At 39.8% G+C, this 27,694-nt stretch overlaps 1 protein-coding gene across 3 annotated transcripts in view; it reads left to right on the top strand.

Moving 5' to 3' along the window:
* LOC101740996 (protein MON2 homolog) overlaps nucleotides 1–27,694 on the top strand; it is a 52,551-nt gene that overhangs the window by 2,085 nt on the left and 22,772 nt on the right. For 2 of the 3 annotated variants that reach the window (XM_038021033.2, XM_062676437.1), the window contains exons 3-20: nucleotides 1,164–1,346; nucleotides 1,886–2,015; nucleotides 2,819–2,919; nucleotides 3,317–3,442; nucleotides 4,362–4,441; nucleotides 5,502–5,640; nucleotides 5,968–6,082; nucleotides 6,873–7,004; nucleotides 12,260–12,356; nucleotides 14,133–14,261; nucleotides 14,827–14,897; nucleotides 15,259–15,380; nucleotides 16,297–16,416; nucleotides 17,301–17,487; nucleotides 18,689–18,822; nucleotides 19,969–20,080; nucleotides 20,214–20,255; nucleotides 26,434–26,561. In XM_038021033.2, coding sequence (XP_037876961.2) covers nucleotides 1,164–1,346; nucleotides 1,886–2,015; nucleotides 2,819–2,919; nucleotides 3,317–3,442; nucleotides 4,362–4,441; nucleotides 5,502–5,640; nucleotides 5,968–6,082; nucleotides 6,873–7,004; nucleotides 12,260–12,356; nucleotides 14,133–14,261; nucleotides 14,827–14,897; nucleotides 15,259–15,380; nucleotides 16,297–16,416; nucleotides 17,301–17,487; nucleotides 18,689–18,822; nucleotides 19,969–20,080; nucleotides 20,214–20,255; nucleotides 26,434–26,561 — 2,148 coding nt within the window. The remainder of the gene's footprint in view (nucleotides 1–1,163; nucleotides 1,347–1,885; nucleotides 2,016–2,818; nucleotides 2,920–3,316; nucleotides 3,443–4,361; nucleotides 4,442–5,501; nucleotides 5,641–5,967; nucleotides 6,083–6,872; nucleotides 7,005–12,259; nucleotides 12,357–14,132; nucleotides 14,262–14,826; nucleotides 14,898–15,258; nucleotides 15,381–16,296; nucleotides 16,417–17,300; nucleotides 17,488–18,688; nucleotides 18,823–19,968; nucleotides 20,081–20,213; nucleotides 20,256–26,433; nucleotides 26,562–27,694) is intronic. The other variant, XM_038021034.2, reaches the window with a different exon arrangement.

Genomic DNA, 27,694 nt, shown 5'->3' with positions numbered 1-27,694 from the left:
TACTAGCTGACCCGGCAGACTTCGTAGTGCCTCAATCAATAAATAAAAGACCTAAACTTTTGTATAAAATAAACTTAAAATGAACAAAAGGAATCCGTCCAACGGGGGACACATCAAAAGAAAAACAAAATTATTTTTATTTAATTCCGAGCATTTTCATTCATTTATCTACCTTTTAAACCTTCTCTAGAGTTCCACAAATAGTTCAGCCGTTCTCGAGTTTTAGCGAGACTAACGAACAGCAATTCATTTATATATATATATAGATATATTCCAGAATCTAGTATTTTCTTTAGTTCTTACAAGTTATAGGTATAATTAAAAGTATTTTTACAGATTCACATTTATTATTTAAGTATTCAAGCATCTAGAAACACATTGTTTAAAACAATATGATAGATGCTATTATATATATTAGATGCTATTGAGTATTTGAGTTAGTCAAGGCGAATTCATTTAAATCTGTATTTTGTACTGAAAGAAGTCTGTTTTAGAGTTCTCAATAGGTCCTGCCTATCTGCCTGTCACATTGGCAAGAGAAGATCCTTTTATATCATCTTCAAAACATTTTTTTTTTAAATAAAGTCTGTTAACAATTAGATAATTGCATAAATAATGTTTAACTTATAGACTAAAGATCAGACTCTTTTAGTATTTAGGTCAAAAAGAAATTGCACAAAGATCCAAGTACCAAAGTATGAATATATTAACATTCAATTGCGGCTGTTACAACTTCCCATCCAGTGACATATTATAACTATGATTAATGTGTGTAAATACATCATAATTTATGTACTATTTGATTCGATTTCCTATTATAAAGATTTATACAGAAGAGGTTGCTTTCAATATAGTAAATACAAAATAGCACCAGACTCCTTAAAAATATATAATATTACACTTTTTTTTTCTACTATCTCAATTTTCGGAAGAGAGCGGCTTATCTCTGCCCCTCGCAATACTGACATCCATGAGCAACGGTGACCACTCATCATCAGGTGGGCCATATGCCTACCTACCTACAAGAGCAATAAAAAAATAAAATAAAAACCATTGAAACTAGAAAGGTACTTTTAGGCAACTTGATAACAGCCTTTTTTGACTCTACAATATTTACAACACTAAATTACTCAAAAAATTTTTTATATGTTATCTCTCGTCAGTTCTGCCTAGGGACTATCCAGCGGTTAATAGCTCAGCAAGGGATAGACGCGAAAGGCGCAAGGCATGTGGTGGACTGCTTGTACAATCTAGGCCAGGCCGGGGTCTTAGAGCTAAAGTTGCTTCAAACTGCTGCTCTGTTGATGACTACCTCTGATTTGGTACATGGAGACACGTTGGCACGGGTAAGCAATGAAATAATATAATTAAGTAAAACAATAAGTATATATAAGACAGTGTGATCCTAATTATAATATCATATAACTTGTTATGTATTGTTACCTGTGGTAGGACCTCTAGTGAGTCCGCACGGGTAGGTACCACTGCTCTGCCTCTCTCTGCCGTGAAGCACTAATGTGTTTCGGCTTGAAGGGTGAGGCAGCTGTTGTAACTATACTGAGACCTTTGAACTCATATCTCAAGGTGGGTGGCGGCATTTACGCTGTAGATGTCTATGGGCTCCGGTGATCACTTAACACCAAGTGAGCTATGAGCTCGTCCACCGATGTAGGCAATAAAAAAAAAAGAAAAAGATCTAAAGGGCGATCTTCGTTCAACTAAGTGTTAGTGATGTGAATTTAATTATAGATGTAGGTGTATGTTGTAGATAGTAATAAAATCTATGATCCACCTAGTGCCCAAAAAGTCGTAAACGCCATTAATATAAATAGAGTACATTATCTCTTAAGCAGCTGACAGAATTTTCATGTACAAAATTTTTCAGACAATGGTGATGTGTATGAAGATGGTATCTACAACGGAGACAAGGGATATTAGCACGAGTCACGCCGCAGCCGCCACTGTGAGGCAGCTCGTCGCCTTAGTGTTTGAGAGGGCACTTGCTGAGGCAGATGGTAATAAACATATTTTATCGCTTCTCGTTCACTTTTTTTTTTAAGGGATTTTATGACCTGGTAACTAAGACCTTTAGGTCAAGTCTTATTTAAATTTTAATGAAAACTTTTTTATATGAAAAATGATATTATGATATGAAGTTGATTTATATGAAACATGGCATGAAATGAAATAAAAACGAAATGTAATGAAATAAAATGAGATGTGATGAAATGGTGGTCATTTACTTAGCCTTTTTCAGTGGACTTTTTGGAGGATCCCGTGAAGTTACGTTCAGTGGCTTGTTTGATTTTCCCACATTTGTGCACTTTCATAGATACTAAACAGTTAGTAAACCACCGTTATTACATATTTAAACCTGAAGAAATATTAAATAGACAAAATTAAATAAATTACACACTTGACTCCTCGCGTTCCCTCCAAAAAGCCCTCATTAATTTACGACAATCTTTTAAGTATGGCTTTATTTCAAATTGTAATTTTTTCAATTTTTTGTTTATTTATTTGTTTTTTTTTTAGTCGATTATAAAAATTTAAAAATCACAATCCGATTGAGGGTTCAGAAACGCATAAAAGACAAATATTAATTCAATATATTGTATAATTTTTGATTGTCTCTACAGTTATCTTACATGATTTTTTAAATATACATATGAATATTTGAGCTACTTTTTGAACTCACGATGACTCAGCTATGTTCACTACATAATATATTTAAAAGTATCTCGTTATAGTTGCTTACAAAAAATGTGCTGCCTTCTAAATATTTTCTCTTTAAATCTTTATTGTGTTCTAATTTCAGGTAATCTAAAAGTGAATCCGGCCGATGTTAGATTGCAGAGTAATAACAAAGCGCCAAAGGACCTCAAACCGTGTGCCGTTGATGCCTATCTTATTTTGCAAGTGAGTTGTTATCAAACATCATTTGGTAGTTCGCTCGACTAGACATTAAAGTTGGAGACAATATTTATTTCGAGGCGATGAAATGTATTAAGGATGCATCCTCGACTCTTTAGCTGAGAGAGGAGGGGAGGGAATAATTGACACTCAAAAAAAAAAGTGTTAATTTTTTTTGTTAATAATGCTAAAGTTTCTCAATAGCTTCTAAACAAACAAAAAAATGGTAGTTAACTTTTGGTCCTTTTTGTCTTGACCTATATATGTATATACAATATATGTTAACATCATCATCACAGGCCTCCCCCAAGTTTCGCTTATATACATACAGATAATATGTATTTTTTTTTAAGAAAAATTCAAACACCCAAAATCATAGTAAGAAAATCTAATTTGATTCCAGGATATAATTCAGTTAATAAACGGTGACGCCGCCCACTGGCTCGTCGGCATATCGGATGTGCCCAAGACATTCGGCCTGGAGTTACTGGACACAGTACTTACTGACTTCTCACCGGTTTTCTTCAAGGTGATTATTAATTTTTTGATTTGATAGCATCGTATATAATATAATATATTAAAGTATATAATAAGCTAACTTTATGTTACTTTTAAGTTTCTCTTGTTTTTAATTTGGAGAATAGTCATTAAGCGTGATCCACTAACGGTGCTTTTAGGTACCTCAAGCACTGATCATCGTTCTCGTCGAACCGATGAAGGGCTCGACGAGTAAATTAACCCATAGACACAGCCCACTGAGTTTCTCGCCGGATCTTCTCAGTGGGTCGCGTTTCCGATCCGGTGGTAGATTCTGCGAAGCACGGCTCTTGCTAGGGTTCGTGTTAGCAACACTCCGGTTTGAGCCCCGTGAGCTCACCTACTAGTTAAGATTACGCTGAAATAGCCTCTCAAGGCTATCAGCTTAGGTAGGGAAAAAAAGCGTGATGCGTTACAGACAGAGCAATGTAACGAAAAGCGGTAATGTATTAACGCTCGCATGATGCGGATGTATCGAAAGTAGCCCGTGTAGACTGGAGACGCTTCTAGATTTGCGACGGACATGATCTCGGAGAGAGCATCGATGCTCCGATAAGATATTACAGTAAACAGAATGACCGTCACGATCTGTCATCACTTTTTTTTTATTTATTGCTTAGATGGGTGGACGAGCTCACAGTCCACCTGGTGCTAAGTGGTTACTGGAGCCCATAGACATCTACAACGTAAATGCGCCACCCACCTTGAGATATAAGTTCTAAGGTCTCAGTATAGTTACAACGGCTGCCCCACCCTTCAAACCGAAACGCATTACTGCTTCACGGCAGAAATAGGCAGGGTGGTGGTACCTACCTGCGTGGACTCACAAGAGGTCCTACCACTTAGGGAAGCGGCAGATGTTTGTATATAATAATCGTTTCTGTAGCGTTTTATGTACGTTTCTATTTCAGATATCCGAGTTCAGGTTCCTGTTGAAGGAGCACGTTTGCGCGCTGATAATCAAACTGTTCTCACCGAACGTCAAGTACAGGTAACTATCTGTGACGTCACACTACTGGTGGAAACAAGGTGTGCCCTGTTGGGAGATGTTCTATAGCAGCGGTCGGGGAACCGGGGTAAATTACCCCAAATGGGGTAAAATGAATTTTTGGGGGGTAAAAATGATGAATGATTTTGGGGGACGTCATTTACTTATATTTTCTGTTTTTTTTTTTATTGCTTAGATGGGTGGACGTGGTGTATATTACATACCTATATTACTATTATTACCGTTAAGTATTACTAGCTATTACATTGATAAATTGAATTGAATGAATTCTTTTCAAAATTATCATGGGGGCTATAATGTGAAAGATGCTAAAAAGAAGCGATTTAATTTTTTTGTTCTTCGCCATGGGGTAATATCAACACAATTACACAAACATATTTTGGGGTAATAATTAAAAAAGTTCCCCGACCGCTGTCCTATAGGTTCAAATGAAGAATGAGTACCGCGTCTTCGTCATTGACCTCTGCTTGGGACTATTGGGCAACTACCCTCGTAGTCTTTTCTTCAGTCTTAGACACAATCAGAACTACTTGGACCGTTGCAAACGAGCCGTTCTTAATCACAAAAACAGTGAATTATTAAAATTATTGAAAACATCATAAATATAATTGTAAAATGTAAATCATAATGAACTACTGGTGGTAGGACCTCTTGTGAGTCCGCGCGGGTAGGTACCACCACCCCGCCTATTTCTGCTGTGAAGCAGTAATGCGTTTCGGTTTGAAGGGTGGGGCAGCCGTTGTAACTATACTTGAGACCTTAGAACTTATATCTCAAGGTGGGTGGCGCATTTACGTCGTAGATGTCTAAGGGCTCCAGTAACCACTTAACACCAGGTGGGCTGTAAGCTCGTCCATGACATCCATCGGCTGACATGTTAAATAATTTTCATTTTGGAACAGCTTCCCTTCGTATCCGCAAGGGGCGCTGTTCCAATTCCATACAGATTTAAGTTAACTTTTACGCGATTGAGAAGTTAAAAAACTCGCACTAAGCACACAAAAATCATGCCCGTGTGATATAATCGTGTTGACGATTCCAGGGCTGCGTTGACGGCCCTGCACATCCCAGGGGCCGCGGGTGCGAACGGGGGCGGAACACCCGAGCGCCCGCACTTCCCCGTCACGATGAGGCTACTCAGACTCGTCTCAGTGATCCTGCACAAATACCACTCTTTACTTGTGAGTATGACGTTAATTAATATCGATATAAGTATTTCGTATCGATTTTTATATTGACATAAGTAGTTCCTATCGATTTTTTTATCGATATTTTTTTGAAACAAATTTTGGTAATTCTTTACGCCTCGTTGAAATTGTCTTATCGGCACGTATGAATGGCGAGATGAGGTTGTATAACGATTAGTGTTGAATAAAACTTATAACATAACTGACGCCAGTGCAAGCATATACCAGTAAACATATTTCGATCGAATCGTATAGACTGATTGCTCGTGGACTAGGTAAGATAATTTGTGACGTCATTGTTCAGTAAACATTCTGTTCCAGGTGACGGAGTGCGAAATATTTCTGTCGCTGACGATAAAATTTCTAGATCCCGACAAGCCGTTATGGCAGCGAGCCTTAGCTCTAGAAGTTTTACACAAGATGACAATACAGCCAAGTAAGTACGGTCTTAGCGAATAAAAAACGATAAACTTGATCTTAAGTCGAATTCGATCCTAGACATCATTATAAATTGGGTGTTAGGAAAAGTACGAAAATTAACGATAGTACTAATGACACCTTTGATAATGGGACGAAAATGAAAAAAAACGTTTTATTATTTACGCTCCGTCATGTTAGTACAGTTAATGAACCAATGTTTCATAAAAAATACATTACTAAAAGAAACAGTAATGAACAGTAAATCAAAAACAGCTGATGCTCGGGTCAACGAACGCCCGGGCGTTCAAAAAGTTTTCACATTTTTTTAAGGGATTTCATGAACTGGTAATGTAGACCTTTAAGTCATGTCTTATTTTAATTTACATTCTTATTGTTATGAAAAATGATAACATGGAGTGAAATGAAATGAAGATGATAAATTTTAAACATTAATCAACTGGGATGAAATTAGATATAGTCAGATGAAATGTTATGGGATGAAATATAATCTCAGTAAAATGGTGGTCATTTACAGAGATTTTTTCAGTGGACTTTTTGGAGGATCCCGAGAAGTTACGTACAAATGTGGGAAAATCAAATAAAGCCTATTTGATTTTCCCACATTGTGTACTTTCACAGATACTAAACAGTTAATAAACCACCGTTATTACACATTTAAACCTGAAGAAACACTAAATAGACAAAATAAAACATATCACACAACTTCACTCTTCGCGTTCCCGCCAAAAAGTCAAAAGTCTTTACATAATGTGTCCGAAGTAAGTTCGTATGCGCGTTGTGCCCAGAGCTGCTGAAGTCGTTCTGCGACTGCTACGACATGAAGCCGCACGCCACCAACATCTTCCAGGACATCGTGAACGCGCTGGGCGCCTACGTGCAGAGCCTGTTCGCGTCGCCAGGAGCGGCCGCGCCCCCCGGTGCGTGTACAACTACTTTTTTTTTTTTTGAAGTGAAACTTCTTTAGAATCGATGTGATGTGATTTCAAACTCGATGAAACGAAATGAAACGAAACGAAAAAATAAGTGCGCCGCGATTGGCTTGCCTCAGGGTTGACTGTACCCTTGACTATCAGGCCATACGCGCCGGTGACTACTGACAATTCGATAAGTCGTATGATCGTAAGAAAAGGCGTTAAATTCTTAATGTGTTTTGTTAGGAGGTTCTTATGACCACTTTTATCATAAAACCCGCCCAGTGTTACTACTCAGGGTCAATTTATTCAGAAAAATCTAACGGGCATAAAGACGATGGTTCTGTGTTGTGTGGCGTTCCATACGTTAACACCAAAATTATACCTGACTTTAGCGTAATCGAATGTCGGAGACTTGAATTGGATACTTCCTCAATGATTACGATGAAGAATTCGACTATCGAACTAACCCATAGACACAGCCCAGGTTCTCGCCGGATCTTCTCAGTGGGTCGTGCTAGTATTAGAAAATAATCTCAGGTTGAGCCTTTGAGCTCAGGTACCCGCCCGAACGTACCTAAAATAGCCTCCTAGTCTATTAGCGAATAGGTAGGGGAAAAAAGAAGATACAAATTTAAATCAGACAAAAATGAATCAAGATACCATTTATTATACGCTATCTTCAGGGAAAAGGTTGAATTTCGAACTTGTCAAAATATATTTAGTTCTAATATTTAAAAGACAAGACCGCAAGACTAACACGTACAACATTCACCCGTATTATATATACACATAAGTGTTCTATCTCGTTCTCTCGCAGGCTAAATCCTACCTATGTATTGTTGTCTCTTTTTAGTGTCGAATATTTTTATTTTAAATCAGAGAAGTTTTCATTTGAATCGTGGACGACATTATGTTTCCGTAGTAGAGGTTTAATTACGCAACGTCATCTAATTGTTCATCAGAAAAATCATGGTCAATCTTCGGAATTGGACCTACAAACTCATCGGATCTGTACTCTCGGAGGGTGGCATAGTCTTCAGGGCTATAATAGTCCTCGTCGGATATCGTGATATTGAAATCTTTTATTGACCCAGCGGTTCCTGAGAATATAAGTTAAATGAATCCTTACAGCTTACAAAAGCTTTTAACATACTTCGTAACATAATTTAGCGCAGATAATCTATATCTATACTAATAATATATAAATCTACAGTGGTTTTTACGGATGTTCCGTTATAACTACTGAACCATGCATCCGATTGACTTGAATTTTGGTATCCATGTAGAAAATACATGTACTTAATTAATAGGCTACTATTTATATGAGTGTTGGACTCCCTAATAATAATGACAATTAATAGTAATGTTGATTTTAAATAATTTTAAATGGGTGAGTACGGCTATATTAAATATAGAGCCTTGCCAATCTAAAGATGTCTATCGAGTGGTAAAATGTTATTTGGATTAAGGGACATTTACTTTGTAATTAAAGGTGCTTTTTATTTGGTGCTTAGCATCAACAGTTCGATGTTTTTAATTGAACTTCAACCATGTTGTTGTTGTAGTCCTAGACTACCCCGCTGGTACATAGGGCTGTCACAAGTTGTCTCTTTCTCCTTGTCATCACTAAAGTTGCAAAAATTTCGCTTATACCAAATAGCTTACATCTCAAGGTGGGTGGCGCATTTACGTTGTAGATGTCTATGGGCTCCAGTAACCACTTAATACCAGGTGGAAGGTGGACTGTGAGCTCGTCAACCCATCTAAGCAATAAAAAAAAAAGCTTTTCACCCCTTGACGTGATAATCGTACGAACCGTGGTGGTGTGCTCTCAAATCTAAACTGTCCCACCGACTGGAGATGTTCAAGGAGTCGAATTTCGCGAAATACACCATTAATTGGAGAAGCGAACGACAGATTATGCACGATTCGAAGGAACGGAAGCGATTGGAACGTCTCTCGGTAGGGCATCCTAATCGTGGGCTGGAAAGGAGATTAAATGTATTCAGTCCAACGATTTTACTGGTGGTAGGACCTATTGTGAGTCCGCGCGAGTAGGTACCACGACCCTGCCTATTTCTGCCGTGAAGCAGTAATGCGTTTCGGTTTGAAGGGCGGGGCAGCCGTTGTAACTGGTAGGCAACGCGGCGCCCCCGATCGGTTTTTAATGCGCCCTCGCTGGACTAATGTAAATGTATGATAGCCAGATCGATTTACTCTTGTCAAACGGCGATATTTTTTTTATTTTTTTATTGCTTAAATGTGTGGACGAGCTCACAGCCCACCTGGTGTTAAGTGGTTACTGGAGCCCATAGACATCTACAATGTAAATGCGCCACACACCTTGAGATATAGTTCTAAGGTCGCAGTATAGTCACAACGGCTGCCCCACCCTTCAAACCGGAACGCATTACTGCTTCACGGCAGAAATAGGCGGGGCGGTGGTTTCTACCCGCGCGGACTCACAAGAGGTTCTACCACCAGTGATTACGCAAATTATAATTTTGCGGGTTTGATTTTTATTACACGATGTTATTCCTTCACCGTGGAAGTCAATCGTGAACATTTACAGCAAGTAGTCAGTTGAGTTTAAGATTGTGCATAGATTAGCAGTTTGCTAACCTTGAGCGTATCTAATAACACGCACGTATTTTATGTTAGTGTGTGATCGTACTTCGAATAGACCACGCGTAGACCGGGCATTTAAAACTACCAAGTAATCCGAAATAATTCTTTTCTTTCAAAGCCCTTCATGGATAAATGTAAAAGAAAAAGAACATATAATTTAACGAAGAATGGGAATGAAATAATTGAAAACAAAATACCGAACAAAGCTTAATGACTTTAAATAATTGTTTATGGACCGGGAACTCTAAATATATCCCCAATTATAAGAAATTAGCTGAATATATGGACACCCAAGTTTCACACAAAATTATATGTATCATTATGTATGACACCAACAAAATAAAGTTATAAAAAATCAATTTTTTTAATGCCTATTTATTATACCTGTTGATTATCTGTAAAATATGCGCTCTCGGTGATTTTCAAATTTAGTATTGCGCCCTTAAGGACAAACAGGTTGCCGACCCCTGCTATACTGATACCTTGGGGACTCACAAGACGTCCTACCATCAGTAAAGAGTCGTAATCGTATCGTACAAGTTAATCGCTGTAATTACGTACATGCAATTCTGAGTACGCAGTACATAAGTCCACATCGGTTCGACGGCTTTCATGCAAGTTCCAGGGGAGAAGCGTCTCGTGCAACGTATCTTGTGAGCTTGTATTTTCGCATTCATCATCAGGGTGTACCTGTTCTCTGAAGAGTTTTTGTTTTATTGCCTAGATGGCTCAGCTCACACTCAAAAGATATTAAATGGTTACCGGAACCCATAGACATCCACAACGTAAATGCCGCCACCCACCTTGAGATGTAAGTTCTAAGGTCTCAGTATAGTTACAACGGCTGCACCACCCTTCAAACCGAAACGCGTTACTGCTTCACGGCAGAAATAGGCTGGGCGGTAGTACCTATACGTGCGGACTCACTAGAGGTTCTACCACCGGTAACAATACATAATAAGTTATATGATATTATAATAAAGATCACAGTCTCTTATATAATGTATATTTGTGGTTTTACTTAATTATATTATTTCATTGCTTACCCGTGCCAACGTGTCTCCATGTACCAAATCAGAGGTAGTCATCTACCGTAGTACTTATCAGTGCGGACGTCCTACCACCGCTAATTACGCAAATTATAATTTTACGGGTTTGATTTTTATTATACGATGTTATTCCTTCACCGCGGAAGTAAATCGTGAACATTTGTTGAGTACGTATTTCATTAGAAAAATTAGTACTTGCCTGCGGGTTTCGAACACCGTTTCATCGCTAGGTACGAATACTTGATCCTTTAGGCCACGACGACGTAGAGATAAACGATTAACTCGATAATTCATCATATAAAATTCGAATGGATCAGACAGAATTGAAAAGAAAATTCGTGTTGCGGTGTGTGCCTCTGTGGATAGCCACTTAATACCACATAGGTTGGCTTCAGCAAACTAATACAGAAATAGTCCACAAAAGACGCACGTGGTAGGATTTCAAGTAAGCTCTATTAAATAATTAAGCGAATAATAACTATTTTAGCGTTTGTTTATCGCTGTAGCTGGTGTTGAAAATTAAAATTTTTTTTCCAAAAAAGTCGTATTTCAATGACTTTACTGCATATTCTTGAAGAATTTTGATTTGCTTGAAGCTAATTGGACTACCACACCATGATTGTAAGGTCAATTGTAAAAATGTTATCGTAAAAATTGTCTCATAATAAGTCATGAGAACGGTTCTATTATAAAGAACTTACGTAGCATATCTGAAATATTTTTTTTTAGTCCAATAGGAAACGTTAATGTTATTGCTTGTAAAATAATTACTAATCTCAAATCCATGGCCGCCTGGATTGTGTGTGATTGAAAACGTCAGCGAGTTAAAATACACAGATTAACAAAGTTTGCCAACCTGCTGTACGATAGCGCAGTATTATTGAATTTTAAAGTTTAGAAGCTTTACTGCCAATCTCTAATGAGTTCACGTTTTTTTTTAAATGCTGCCCGACCACCGTTCATTTTGGCGGGAGATTACAAAACTAAAACGTCAAAATCGAACTTTTGCCATCTATTTTTAAACGACTTAAAAAAAGGAGAATGTTCTCGTTCTCATTAGGTTCTTTTTTATTTGGTGGTGGGGAGGGGGGGAATTATTTGGCGTCTTAGGAGCCCGTACGGGTAGGTACCACCACTCTGCCGATTTATGATGCCATCAGCGTTCCCGCTTAAACGGTTGGGCAGTCGTTGAACTATAGTATTGAAACTTAGAACTCATGTCTCAAGGAGGGTGGCAACATATTTTACATTTTCTTTTTTTCCTGCCTATGCTGATAGCCTTGAGAGGCTATTTCAGCTTCACTCTAACGTGTACGTGAGCTCGTGGGGCTCAAACCGGAGTGTTGCTAACACTGGCCCTAGCAAAGCAGTGCTTCGCAGAATCTACCACCAGATCGGAAACGCGCCCACTGAGAAGATCCGGCGAGAAACTCAGTGGGCTGTGTCTGTGGGTTAATTTTCTCGTTGAGCCCTTCGCCGCAAGTGACGGGTTTGACGAGGACGGTATCCGGATACATTATTGACGTCTATAGTTTAACCGGATATATAAAATAAAATAGTAATGCATATATTTGGTCACAGGTACATCGGCGATACCCCAGCAATCGGGGTTCTACTGCAAGGGAGTCTGGCTGCCGCTCTGCGTCACATTCGAGCGTGGTACAGCCAAGGCTGTCTAGTGAGTTCAACGTTCTCGCCGCATGCTCCGCTCGTGGCCGCTACCTAATCAAAACTGCTTTTACGATTTAACTTCGCATTTTTATTATCGCCATACCTGGCAGTCGCGTCCGTGATCAGGATCCCAATTTACGAATACTTTTATTCGTAAATTGGGAAGTAATGTAATGACAATAAAAATGCGAGATTGACCCGTATTAGTCCTTGTAAGACCTTGAACGCCAGACTGGAAACAATGCTTAGCACAGGGGACCGCAGTGGCTGATACCCCGTAACCCCCAATAAGCCGGTTTCAGGGGGTCACAAGGTATACCGCGAGAAAGAACACCTCAACGATTTTTGGACGGTCTTGATATACTGGTGCGTCCCTAGAGGACAGTATGCGCCGTGGACACATGGCGTCCGTCATGGCGCTCAACGTGTTAATTATGTCTATAATTCGTGATTACCGAAGGAAATTCTAAATTGTTAAATGTTATCCTTGTGAAGCTCATTTTTGAAGACACAGTCTAAATTATGAAAGTGTGCCTTTTTTTTTTTTATTTATTGCTTAAATGTGTGGACGAGCTCACAGCCCACCTGGTGTTAAGTGGTTACTGGAGCCCATAGACATCTACAACGTAAATGCGCAACACACCTTGAATTTTTTTTTGCCTTTGCATCGAACCTGTTGTACGAAATTTTACCGGCTGTTATTTGACTTACAATTTTTTTGCATGTATGCTTTGGTCTAGTCTTGCAAGTCTTGTAAGTTAGAACCTCTTTGTCGTATCCTACGTGGTTTAACTTCACTTGTTGGTTTTGATTTGATGACAACACATTATTTATTGTAAGGGTGATTGATGTGCATTCTTTTTTTTTATTTATTGCTTAGATGGATGGACGAGCTCACAGCCCACCTGGTGTTAAGTGGTTACTGGAGCCCATAGACATCTACAACGTAAATGCGCCACCCACCTCGAGATATAAGTTCTAAGATCTCAGTATAGTTACAACGGCTGCCCCACCCTTCAAACCGAAGCGCATTACTGCTTCACGGCGGAAATAGGCGGGGTGGTGGTACCTACCCGTGTGGACTCCCAAGAGGTCCTACCACCAGTGATTACGCAAATTATAATATTGCGGATTTGGTTTTTATTACACGATGTTATTCCTTCACCGTGGAAGTCAATCGTGAACATTTGTTGAGTACGTATTTGATTAGAAAAATTGGTACCCGCCTGCGGGATTCGAACACCGGTGCATCGCTACATACGAATGCACCGGACGTCTTATCCTTTCGGCCACGGCGACTTCAATTCGGGCTTAGATCTTGATAAAGGAACTCTGACGGTTTCAAAACAGACGCTATGTTTTGGTGTGCACTCTTTATTGTGATAGACAACTTTAAGTGGTTACCGCAAGGTTCGATCTTGATTAGGGAACCCGACAAACATGAAATTTGTGAGCCTTTTCCACGTGTCATTACTTGTTTACAAAAATTATTTAGGAGTTCTTCTAAATTAATACGTGCTTAACTAATGTTCAAGCACGACATTCACCCTATAGTGTAGTAAAATTGTAATCGAAAAAAATATATAATTTTGTCTAACACAACACAGACGCACCTGACACCGCTTACTGGGAATGAGACGTGAAGATTTAAGAGTAGTATGTGTGCTTCGATAATAATTTTAATACGAATAGACAGAGAGTCGGTTTTACCAATAAGCTACGCCGTCAAAGTAAATGCTACTAGTAAGATTTCCTCACAATAAAATCGTAAATGTTTGATCAGCATAGAGATGCTGGATCGAACCGAGGCCCCCACGATCCAAGACGGATACGGCATCTCCGTCGCCTACGCGTGCTTGATGGAGATCATACGTTCCATAGCCATAACCGTGGAGGGGTCCGAGTACTTCAGGTAACACTCACAATTGAAATGAACTTAATTATAATTATTTTTATGGCTCAATTTCGTGTACATTATATCTGACGTTTTGAATACTTATAGCTTTTAATTTCTGTATAAAAATAACCGCAAATATGAAGTAATATTTGTTCTCATTCGCGAAGTAGCTGTTCTTGAGTTGTTAGGTCTCCTTTGGAGGCGCTCGGGCAGCTGCTAGCAAATCACACCCCTCTTGGCTGAGCCTTTGCTCGCCCACCTGTCCCGGTGAATCTGGAAATACTAAACAAATTAATAAACCACCGCTACACATTTAAACCTGAAGAAACATAAAATAGACAAAATAAAACAAAATCAACACAACTTCACTCCTCGCGTTCTCGCCAAAAAGTCCTGTTTTTATAGTAATATTTTTTTCTGAATATACCCTATTTCCGACAGCTTTAGTTTAGCGGTTACTGATAGTACAGTCACTGGGTGTTAATCCGATCGTTTGGAAGTCATTGTTAAAATATATTATTCTCATGGACCCTTTGTTTGGACACAAATGTATCCATATATTTTTTTTCGGTATAAACAGGTTACAAGAAATGTATGAAGATCTTCATGACGGCGATGAAAAAGAACTCAATTCAAATAAAACTAACACAGGTATAAAATATTAAAATAAATATTCAGCATCAAATCAATGAAATCAATAAATTAGTTACATCAATCACCGACAAAATGACGGAAAATCGCCTTAGACGGTATGGCCATATTATGAGACGGGACGAAGATCATGTGGTGAAGGTCACATTGGGCTTGTCAGAACAAAAGAAAGGTAGAGACCGCCCGCCATCGACCCGGTGGTCAAACATCGAAAGAGACCTTAAGAAAGCCCAATTGCCAAAACCGACAATCTATACATGTATATGAGACCTGTTCTTTAGGCCTGAAGTGAGAATCGAACCGCTGACCCCCGGCCAACTAATCCGACTATGCGTCACTAAAGGAAGCTTTTTATTTTTAGACACGGCCACGACGGAGCAGAACTTAACCAGTAACGGGCACAGCGTCGAAGCTGATCAGAATTCGAACGTAGTTCAAGCGGCCTCCGACGATAGCGACAAAGAAACGGAGCTGAGATTACAGGTCTGTATGTTACACGCGGGCAGCGAGGCCAGAGATGGCTAACACATACACATAAATATCTGCCTTACACTCACATACACCCACGCACGCAAATATAACACACGCGCACGCACGCACGCACACACACACGCACACACACACGCATGCACGCATGCACGCACGCACGCACACAAGCACAGGCATTCACGTATCTAAAAATATTTAAAGGCACTTTTTATGTATTTACTTTGAGTGTCGTTGATGGTATGAATATTATTCCGTGAAAATTGCCAAAAAATATTTCATACATATTAAAATATACATAGCTTTTCGTCAAAATTTACGAATTCGAAAAAAAAAGTTCATAATATTACGTGCTGCCTTACAGCGTACAGCACCGCTAGTGATCAGGTGAACGTATTGTTTGTTAGTTTTAAGTGACATGTACAAATTGTAGGCAGCGGCTTGGCTCTGTCCCTGGCGTTGCTGAAGTCCATGGGCGACGGTAACCACTCACCATCAGGCGGGCCGTATGCTTGTCTGCTAACAAGGGCAATAAAAAAATTGTTTTTTTTTTTAAGTGAAACTTCTTTAGGTTCGTTGTGATTTCAAACTCGATGAAACGAAAAAATAAGTCCATAGAGACACAAACACATAAATGTATAGGATTCGGCCGGCGAGAGAATGAGATAGAACACATTAGACGTTCTCAGTGTAGTGTTTTTTTAATACAGCGCCAGCTATGAGATTTTTGATACTAACGTGTGTATGAAACCTCTTGTAGTGAATTTTAATTTAGGATTATACGTGAAGTTAAAATATCAGTTCACAGAGGGCGCTACCTCATACTATAAAAGATGATTTACAATTATTTAATTATAATTTTTGAAGGTTTTACCTCTACCACGTGTGAATTGCACACATGTTTTTTTTTTAGTTGTTAAAGTCTTCGTGGTGCGGCCTGGTGTGGGGCTTGTCAGTGCTGGCCGACGCGAGCATCGGCGAGCTGGAGAACATACTGCGCGCCATACAGACGCTGGCCAGGGTCAGCGGCAAGGTCAGTGTCAATGCCTATCATTGGAGCCGGTTATGTGGGCGACCTAACCGTTATACTGTACGATGGAGACACCGGCCTCATGAAAATGATACAATCACTTCTGAAACCCCACTTGTCTTCACACCCAGAAATGCTTCCCCTTTTCTGCTTTTGTCAAATAATATTGGAAGATATCCACCACCTTATTCAGTGGCGAGCTTTGGGGGAGGTCTATGTCCAGCAGTGGACTGCCGCAGGCTGATGATGATGATCCACCATCTTGAGACGCTTTGCCGAAGTCTCAGCTGTATAAAGCTATCCGAAACGGAATGTATGACTGCTGCGTGGCAGAAGTTGGCAGGCCCGACTGTGCTGGGCATCATGCCCAAATTTCTTTTTTTTTATTGCTTAGATTGGTGGATGAGCTCTTTGTCTACCTGATGGTAAGTGGTTACCGGAGTTTATAGACATCTACAACGTAAATACCGAGACCTTAGATCTCATATCATCAAATACAGAGGACCTTAGATCTCATATCTCAAGGTGGGTGGTTGAGATATGAGATCTAAGGTTACAAAGACTGCCCCACCCTTCAAACCGAAACGCATTACTGCTTAACGGCAGAAATAGACAACCGTGCGGACTCACAAGACGTCCTACCACCAGAGCAAACTGCTTTATTCCTGCAGAAATGCTTCATTCCTCTTTTCTGTTCTTATCGAATAATATTGGAAGCAACCCACTACCTTGAGACGCGCTGCTGAAATCTCAGCTGTATAAAACCGTCTTGCCATTTGAACCGGAACGCAAGACTGTCCATCATGCCACCAGCTCTCTGGTATAACCCGTTCGCCTCAGTCAACGGTCAGGTTACACTGTGCACTCGGCGGTGCTCCTGTGTGCAGGTGGGCGTGTCTGCGGGGCGGGACGCGTGCGTGGGCGCGTTGTGCCGCAGCGCGCTGCCCGCGCAGTACGCTGCCGGAGCCCTGGGCGCGTGCCCCTGGAGGCGCGAGCCCGCCGCGCCCGAGCCCGACTGCCGGCACCACGTCGTGTGGGTCGGGACGCCGCTGCCCTCGGCCGCGCCGGCCTCTGGTAACTATACTCACTGATTACACGAACGGCGATTGCATGCAGTAGAGATGCGAATGTTGCGATGGATGTGTGTTAGAGGAAGTCTGAAAGGGGCACATGTGACAGAGATGCTGAGAAGTGTGCGTTTGGGATGGTATGTAATGAGACGAAATGAAAATGAGGTTGGTAAGAGAATGTGGAAGAATATAGAGGAAGAGGTAGACCTTAGAAGAAATGAATGGATTGCGTGAAAGACGATATGGGTAAGAGGGGAGTAAGCGAAGAAATGGTATATGATAGAAGAGTATGGAAGGAGAAAACATGTTGCGCCGACCCCAGGTGACTGGGAGAAGGGCAGGATAATGATGATGATGATGATTACACAACCTCAGTGGTTAAAAAAAATTGTCCTTCACCCTCCATTCGGATGTAAACCTAGTGAGAAGTTCGGTAGGCAGCGACTTGGCTCTGTCCTTGGCATAGCTGAAGTCCATGGGCGACGGTAACCACTCATTGTCAGGTGGACCGTATACTCGTCTGCCTACAACGGCAATAAATAAATAAAGGTTGTACTACGAAAACAAAAGAAGTTGACGCGTTCAAAAATTACGCAACGTTTAAGCAATATTCTTTTGTTTTTCCTACTTATTCACTGGTAGCTACGCCCGGACGGATAGGTGACCTCACGGATTCAACCTGAGAGAATTTGCTAACACTAGCCCTAGCAAGAGCAGTGCTTCGCAGAATCTACCACCGGATTGGAATCGGGACCCACTGAAAATATCCGGCGAGAAACTCAGTGGGCTGGAATATTCTCGAAGTCTCATCGCTACCCTGCGAATTATGAGATTAACTAATGACCCGCCCTCGCTTCGCTTCGGAAACTGTAATTTATAATTGATTTCTCTTTCTCCACTATTTAATGGATGCTATTATACATATAAACCTTCCTGTTCAATCACTCTATCTATTAAAAAAACCGCATCAAAATCCGTTGCGTAGTTTTAAAGATTTAAGCATGCATAGGGATATAGGGACAGAGAAAGCGACTTTGTTTTATACTATGTAGTGATGTCGAATACGCGTTTACATATCTCAACAGGACTAAATATGTGCCCAGAATATTACCTTCATTACCATGATGTATTGTATACTCTCTGAGGATGTCGCCAGCTGACCCACATACAAATAAAAACACGCTTGTATTAATACACGACACCAGGACAGCAGCAGTCCTTCGTGATGGTGACGTCAAGACACGTGACCGCCATGAAGGCGCTACTGTGCGCGGCGCAGCGCGACGGTGACGTCATACAGCAGGCCTGGTTCCCGGTTCTAACCACGCTGCAGCATTTGGTATGGATCTTTTGTTGTTCACTTAAATAGGCAAAGGGAAAGTAGCACACACAGCCAATTGTTTAGTATAAGGCCTTGTTTTTTATAAATCAACAAACCACATCAAAGTGGTAGGAATTTGAGACTTTGGATAATTCGAAAAAAACATGACACTTGTGCACTTTCATATGTACGAAAAGCTTAATAGTTAATTAGGTTTACTCATTAAGCCCGAACAAAAACTAATTCGGCCAATAAAACGATATATTCCTAGTAATTTCGAAACAAAGACAATATAAATAATCATCATCATTCTCATGCCCTTCTCCCAGTCACCTGGGGTCGTCGCAACATGTTTCCTACTTCCATACTCCTGTATCATATACCGTTTCTTCGCTCACTCCCCTCCTACTCATATCGTCTTTCACACTTTTTAATAATGTTACCAAAGTTTTCGTAAAAATAATGTCACAAAAACTGTAAATGAATCTGAGCTGATTTTGTTTGGCTAGCGGAGTCCACGGACATCACAACTTGAACGTTGAACTATTTTGAAGAGTGACGTCAAAGTTTTAATTGCATATCGGGTAGGACACTAGCTTTTTCACTATTAAAAGAGATCTCTATCTATTCGTTGGTAGCCTACGGGACTACAGCTTCTCGCGGATGGGAGCCATTAATCTAATAATGCATTCCCGATCCTGCGGACAGAATGGAAAGCAGTCGACGACGCCTAAAACACGTCATTTCGGATCCTCCCAATCCACTAACGGTGCTTTTATGTACCACAAGCTCCGGTCATAATTCTCGTCGAACCCATTGCTTGCGACGAAGGGCTCGACGAGTAAATTAACCCACAGACACAACCCACTGAGTTTCACGCCGGATCTACTCAATGGGTCGCGTTTCCGATCCGATGGTAGATTCTGCGACGCACGGCTCTTGCTAGGTTCGTGTTAGCAACGTCGCCAGGTTTGAGCCCCGTGAGCTCACCTACTAGTTAAGGTTACGCTGAAATAGCCTCTCAAGGCTATCAGCTTAGGTAGGAAAAAAGATCTAATAATGTCATAAATAAATAAATAATTTCTATGGATATGAACCATTTCACCAGTGCCTGATATACGACAATAATAAATACCAATTCATCCCGAACGTGGTCCGTACCAGGTCTGGATCTTGGGTCTGAAGCCGTCGACAGGTGGCAGTATGAAGGCCAGTCGCGCCAGTGCAGACGCCAACGCGGTAATGAGCACGTCCGCGGTAATGGCAGACTTGCCCGGTGAGTTCTTGATAATTTAAGATCCCCGAAATTAATACATAAATAATCGATTTAATGTTTCGTGTTATCGATATTAAATCGATTATACTGTGACGATGTTATTGTGTTTATTCTCCTGATGAAACTTTTTCAGTTCAGCAAGTTCCCGTCGCAGAGTCCCTCGGAGTCATGAGCGGTATAAAATATAAATAAAATACATTTGTTTTCATTTATTGTATCTAATTGGAATTTAGAATTACCAAACGCCACTGGTCCCACAACTATGTACAGCTTGCATAAAAAAAACTTAAAATTTAAATGTCGTTATGTTGTTAATTTAGTGACGTACTCATAAATGCTGACCACGTTCAGCTGTGGCTATCAAGAAATACATGAAATTGTTTCATTTGATGTAATTACTCGCGTTCCACCACCTAGCTTCTCTCGACAACTAATAACCCTAGTTGAAGTCCCAAAATAAATGCATCCAGTTCCAAGTGGACCCGGAAACACTATTCGAACCCATAAATCACGAACAAACAAACAAAAATGTTAACTTTATGCATTAGATGACTTGACATAAATAGTTAGAAATTAACAAAAAATATATTATACTTTTCTGTAAACTGTACTGTTAAAACAAATGTAATGTCACAGTTGAGTTTACAAATAGAGTTGTTTTCAGGGTGTTCGCCATTGTATTGATATCTGAATTCACACATACACTAATTTTTTTAAACAAGTGAAGTTGTAGAGACCAGGAAGGAGCCATAGATCATAAATATATTTTCTTAACCGTTCCTTACTCAATATTATTGTTTGTTAAGGTGATGCTTTCGGTATTAAAAAAAGAGATTGATAAGAACTTTTCACTTAAAATTTTATTTAAGTGTGCATTAAAATTTTAACAGATCTGCAATTATCATTAGAATTAAGAAAAAGTGGTCTTAATTAATGAAGTAATTCCAAATAGATACATAATGTTTAAAGGAAGTTATGATTTAAGCTTGTGTCATTCACGAGGCACTGGGTTGGAGCTTGCTGGCGATTCTATGCCTTAATGTACATTGATTGCACTATAAAATATGTTTACACTCTTGTGACGTCATTGTTCTGTCTTTTTTTTTATCCCACAGGCGCTCAGCACTATTGTGTTGTTGCTTTGTTTGTTGTGTTCTAGAGTTGTCCTTTAAATGTCATTTTGACACGTGGCGTTTAAAATTGGTGCATGTGGAACTGGCTTTCTTTTTTTACTTTTATCAATTTTTTGACAGTTAAACCATCCCTATTTTAAATTTAGAATTAATTTTGCTAATCTTTTAATGTGGAAATAGGCAAAGATATTTAAGTCTTAATTCCCTATTCGTAAATATATTTTTTTAGTAAGATCTTTAGGATGTTTTAGTGATTCCAATAATCCTAAGTTGAAGATTATTAAGTTTTTATTTTCCAATTACCTTTATAACACAAATATTGATGTGCCTTTGGAAAACATACAGCATTGTATTATGAAGAAGCAGTGTGTACTTAGCTTAGATTCCTTGTCTATGTCCAACCATAGACAGTTGACATCTTTAGCCGCTAGGTGCTGCCAGCAAGTATAAAGGGAGCGCAGCCATCTTTGATCTTCATAGCGTTGTGTACTTTCGTACTGTGAAGTCGCAAGTCCACAAATATTTATTCGACTTCTTATTAATTGCAAAAAATATTTATTTTGTGTTTCTATGAGTGTTATTTTGCAATCATTACGAGTATTATTTACCAATCCTATCATCGGACGCCATGAATCACGCGTCATCTGTTGGAGGTGATGTTGAGTCAAGCTCCATAATTTCCGAGAGGGAAGATGTCCAGGCGAGACGCGATGGAGACGCCTCGCGTTCGAACAGCTCGTCAAGCGAAAAAGAACAAAAGGAGTCTCTGCGTAAGAAACGACGGGATTCAAAGGTAACGGTCGATCTTCGAATCGGCTCGTTATCCCACCAGGTCAGTGACGTTGTAAATCTAATAATGCATCAACTGTGTGTAACAATTGAATGTAACGAAAATTGTTGTAAACAAATTGATCTCGTCAATACGGAAATTTTGACAAAAACACAACAGATTTAAACTAATAATCTTTGTAACATAATTACTGAAAACTTTGACAAATCGTCTCCGTCGTACAAGTTACCCGTAAAAAGCTTTTTAAATTGTATACGGAAAAAAGGGCCGTATGTATAGAAATAAGACGTCAAAGTTTAATTTCCGTGGTCTCTAACAAAGTATCCTGTTGCCAACGCACCACTCATTGAGGAATTTTTGTTTGATAATAGTAAATTGAAATCTATTCAGTCCCTCGGAGGGCTACAATCCTATTTGTCACGATCTCGTACAAAAGGTAAGCCAAACATTATAAACAATCATAGTCCGTAACATCTGGCACAATCCAGAGGGGGGCAATTGAAGACACCGACGGGAGGCACTGAGTGCCAACAAAATTGTAATAATTTGTAAACCATGTATGGTTACCAAATACCGTAAAAAAAAAAAAAAAAAAACAAAAAAAAAAAACAAAAAAAAAAAAAAAAACCTTTTTCTGCGGAAGAAAAGCGACGGATCAATGCGTCCAATTTTCGATCTTCGAGAGTTGAACAAGGGTACCAAACTTTCTCCACCCAGGGGACTGGATGATAGAATTGAACATTTCTCAGGAATATTTTTCTAGTATCAGTCGCAAAATTTCGTCGATACTTCTTGAGGATCAGTACCAAGGTACCAGTTCAGTACCTCCAGGAAGGAATCGGTACCTTCTTATGAGTTAGTATGAAATGACATGCCTACCTTTCGGTCTGGCTTCAGAGCCACACCTTTTTGCTTCTATAACATGCGGGTCGCAGAGACCTTGCGTGCAAAGGGAACTCGAGTGCTAGTGTCTACTAGACGACTTCCTTTTTGGTCGACCAAGACAAATCCAAGTTGAAACTTCAGGCTGCAGAAGCTGTGAAGCTTTTGGATTAACCTTTTTTGCTTCCATAACATGCTGGGTCGCAGAGACCTTGCGTGCAAAAGGAACTCGAGTGCTAGTCTACCTAGACGACTTCCTTTTGGTCGACCAAAACAAATCCAAGTTGAAACTTCAGGCTGCAGAAGCTGTGAAGGTTTTGGATTATCTGGGCTGGCATGTCAATTTCCACTATATAGGGTGCTCGGTCGCTCGGTCGCGGAGATATTGCGTGCAAAGTCGAGTGCTAGCTTACCTACACGACATGATCTTGTTTCACCAAGACAAATAAACGTTTTTGTTCCCATAGCATGCTCGGTCGCGGAGACCTTGCGTACATAGGGAAGTCAAATGTTAACGTACCTACGCGACTTTCTCTTGGTCCTTGAAGACAAATACACCTTTTTGCTTCCACAGCATGCTCGGTCGCGGAGGCATTGCGTGCAAAATCGAAGTGCTAGCTTACTTACACGACATGATCTTGTTTCACCAAGACAAATAAACGTTTTTGCTCCCATAGCATGCTCGGTCGCGAAGACCTTACGTACATAGGGAAGTCAAATGTTAACCTACCTACGCGACTTTTTCTTGGTCCATGAAGACAAATACACCTTTTTTGCTTGCATAGCATGTTCGGTCGCGGAAACATTGCGTGCAAAGGGATGTTGAGTGTTATCCCACCTACGCAAATCCCACCAGGTCCATCAAAAGAAGTCCAAGTTGAGTCTTCAGGCCACATAAGCTGTAAAGCTCTTGGATTATTTGGGCTGCCAAGTCAGCCTTACAAAAAATCAATTAGTACACTGGTTCAAGAGATGACATGTCTGGGGATTCGATGGAAAATTGCGAGAAACGAAGTGGCCACTCAACAACATCCTAGCTCAAACTCTGACGGAATTACATCAATCTATGCTAACTTGCAAATTTTCTTGCGAAGTTTCAAGAAAAGGGGTAAAAAACAGGCCATCCTGCATGTGTTAGCAATTAAATGCAGTGCTGACGCGGAGCCACATGTTAGACATTGCCGATACACAAAACCAACCATTTCCTGGCAACGGAAGCTTCGGACATGTGTAGGGGTTACAAATGCAGTGCTGACGCGGAGCCACATGTCAAACAGAGACCCAAAACCAACCATTTCCTGGCAACGGAAGCTTCGGACATGGGTAGGGGTTACAATTAGACAAAATATTAACGTCCTGTCTATGGTCAGCTCAACAACAGAAACGGCTCACCCACAAAAGAGCTATTTGCAATGGTAGTGACAATCAAAATGAATCTGAAAGTATTTCACTAACGTTGACCTTTCGATTTTTAAACCTAAGCGATAAGTTCAAGATAACTGTCAGCTTATAATCTCTCGGGGAGATACAACATCATAGTCGACAGGCTATCACGAGGAAATCAACCTGAGAAATGGCACTTTTTACCACAAGTGACCACAAAAGTTTTTCGAAAGTGGGGTCATCCGGATATAAACCCATTCGCCGACCAAGATTGGATACCTTCAGCAGACCGTAGAGGATGCAACTAGCATGGAGAATTCCTCCTCTCAACCTTCTCCCCAAAGTACTGACTCACTTCAACAGTGTCTAGGGAACCTACCTGGTAGTGTTCCCAGACTGAGCGAAAGCATTTGGGTTTCCAAGCCCTCAGATCCCGAACGCTAGATAACTCGCACGAAATCCAAAACCTGCCTCCTCCACAGGTTAAACATTAACCCTGAAAGCTTAGAAGGGGGGGGGGGGAGGTTGTACAAATAATAGACTGGTCTAAACAGGAGAAGATTTATTGAAAATTAGCTGGTGTCAATCCACTTTGTCAGCATACTTACCAGCAACTAGAAGATGGTGCATATGGTGCTACAGTTTTAAAATTGATCCTAAGTCTGCAGATGTTGCCAAATTCTTTCTTCTTTTCCAAAAAGAAAATTTTGCCTATAAAACAATCCTTCTGCATCATAAAGCAGCGCTGTCGACTTTCTGTGGGCGAAATACATGTAGGACAGCAAACATTCTCAAGCTCTCTAATAAAAATTGCTATTTTAAAAAAGCCATCGGAATAGCTAAACAAAATTCAACTACTTATTACAATTTTACTAAGTGTAGTCCCATTCACATGAGATCCGAGAATAGTTCTAAACTGGTTTTCTTCAAACCCAGCCACCACATCACGCCTCAATGTAGCTTGAAGGACACCAACAACCATGTTGCTGGCTACGGGACGCAGAGTTAATGACCTTACTTTGCTCAACATTTCTAAAGACAGTTTCTTTGATAACAGAGAAAAACATCTTTCTGATACCAGTCTTTGGGTCTAAAATTGAAATCCATTTTCGTCAATAATCTGCATAAGTGCTTTCTAAACATGAAAATAAAGACATGCCCGGTAAGATTCGTAAGGACTTTTTTCTAACTATGTGTGTTGTCACAAAAGCGGCATCCCGTACTGTAATTGGAAACTGGTCTTCGTTCAACCTTACGAGGTAATGGCATCAACGCATCTCTAAGAAGTTGTAGATCAGCAGTAGCCTCTGAGATGGATTGATAATGAACCAATGGACGAAATACTTTCTAGAGGCAATTGCAAATCATCCAAACGTTTACAATAATTATTGCCGAATAATAGAGCTTCGTAAAGATCCTCACGATTCTTTTTTTCAACACATTTACTTCTACATGATGTATATACATCATTTATACAATTTATATATTTTCTTGTATATACAAGATAAATTTTTTATTACAAACTTATAAATATTTTTTAATTATTGAATTAACATGGAAGTTAACAACTGTTTTTTCGATTTAATAATTATATAAATTATGAACATTATCATTGCGCTTCATAATTTTATTATGGCTTTACCTATTTCATCATAGCGTTGTGCTTAATAATTTCACCAGCAGATAACAAACACGTCTTCATAATACAATGCTGTATGTTTTCCAAAGGCACATCAATATTACGGTTTTACATAACAATAAAACCGATATTATGTGCCGAGAAGGAAAACATACAGCATTGCAGGAAGTTCTTCCTGGTGAAGACTATGAAGATCAAAGATGGCTGCGCTCCCTTTATACTTGCTGGCAGCACCTAGCGGCTAAAGATGTCAACTGTCTATGGTTGGACATAGACAAGGAATCTAAGCTAAGTACACACTGCTTCTTCATAATACAATGCTGTATGTTTTCCTTCTCGGCACATAATATCGGTTTTATTGTTATGTAAAACCGTAATATTAAATGGTTATGATGGATGGTAATGGTTATATTATTAAATGGAAAAAATAAAAATCTATCGTGAATTGTAAATGGAAGATAGTCCTTGTTGATTGCATGTACATATAGTGTAGTCCCGGGAGTTTCATACCGGTGTCTTATAACAGCTCTGTCAGCAATGCTGTCCCGGGTGTTCGAGTCTTCCAAGGACTTGGACGACGTGGCTCTGCACCACCTAATCGACGCGCTGTGCAAGCTCTCCAATGAGGCCATGGAACTGGCCTATTCGAATCGGGTAACTCAGTAGCTAGCTGACATTCTCAATAGCCTACATTGTGTGACGTGCTTCTTAAAGTTCTTCAAACATGTCATTTACTGCTGGTAGGACCTCTTGTGAGTCGGCACGAGTAGGTACCACCACCCTGCCTATTTCAGCCGTGAAGCAGTAATGCGTTTCGGTTTACTATACTGAGACCTTAGACCACATATCTCAGGGTGGGTGGCGGCATTTACGTTGTAGATGTCTATGGACTCCGATAAGTACTTAACACCAGGTGGGCTGTAAGCTCGTCCACCTATCTATGCAATAAACAAGGTGAATATATTTTTTTTATTTCTGTATACATATTTCAAGGAATACTCAGCAGAGTGGGTCTCTTTAGACTTTTCTGGGCCGAAGGCCTTCTAATTATCATATATGTATTGTATGACCCTATATTGATTAGGAAGTACGTATATGTGATCACAACCTCATTCTACATATATATGCTTCCCAATAATTCATGTTTACTAAGTATCTCCACCAATTTCTCAAATTGTGAACTGCTCTAACCTCGCACCTTAGTAGCGGTGTTAGGCCATGTTCGCTGGTTTATAGTGAGCCCACCATTGTTACAATTGAAATTTCGACCTTACGTCTCGAGGTGGTTGGTGGAATTTGCGCTGTCGGGTGCGTAATTTGTAGTAATAGCTAACATTTATACCGTCCATCTGGGTAACTTAAGCTTTCCATTTAACATTAGCCCTCTTACTCACTTTTTACATATCTATTATTTTATTTCCAAACGAGATACATTTTACTATAGACTTTGAAATTTTTAATTAAGAGGTTTATTATTGAACGAATAAAGCGCGCCAAAATTTGATATTTGTCAGCAAAACTTTTTTTTTTACATACAAAATTGTTCGCATGGCGGAACAAAGTTACCCAGATGGACGGTCAACCAAATATATTACATACATTAAATTTTTTGGGGGTATGATTTTTATTAAACAATGCTATCTCTTTTATGGTGAAAGTCATTCGTGACCAAGTGATGAGTGCGTATTTGTTAAGAGAGAATCATGTTGGATCCTGTCTATGGGCTTCGAACACAGAGAGAGATGCATCATTCGTCAAGCCCAGGCTAAGCAGAATTCAAACTCGTC

Source organism: Bombyx mori, chromosome 27 (assembly GCF_030269925.1).
Source record: "Bombyx mori chromosome 27, ASM3026992v2".
In the NCBI taxonomy this organism is placed as follows: domain Eukaryota; kingdom Metazoa; phylum Arthropoda; class Insecta; order Lepidoptera; family Bombycidae; genus Bombyx; species Bombyx mori.
Note: the sequence above shows the minus strand (reverse complement) of the source record. Positions and strands in the feature narration are given on the sequence as shown.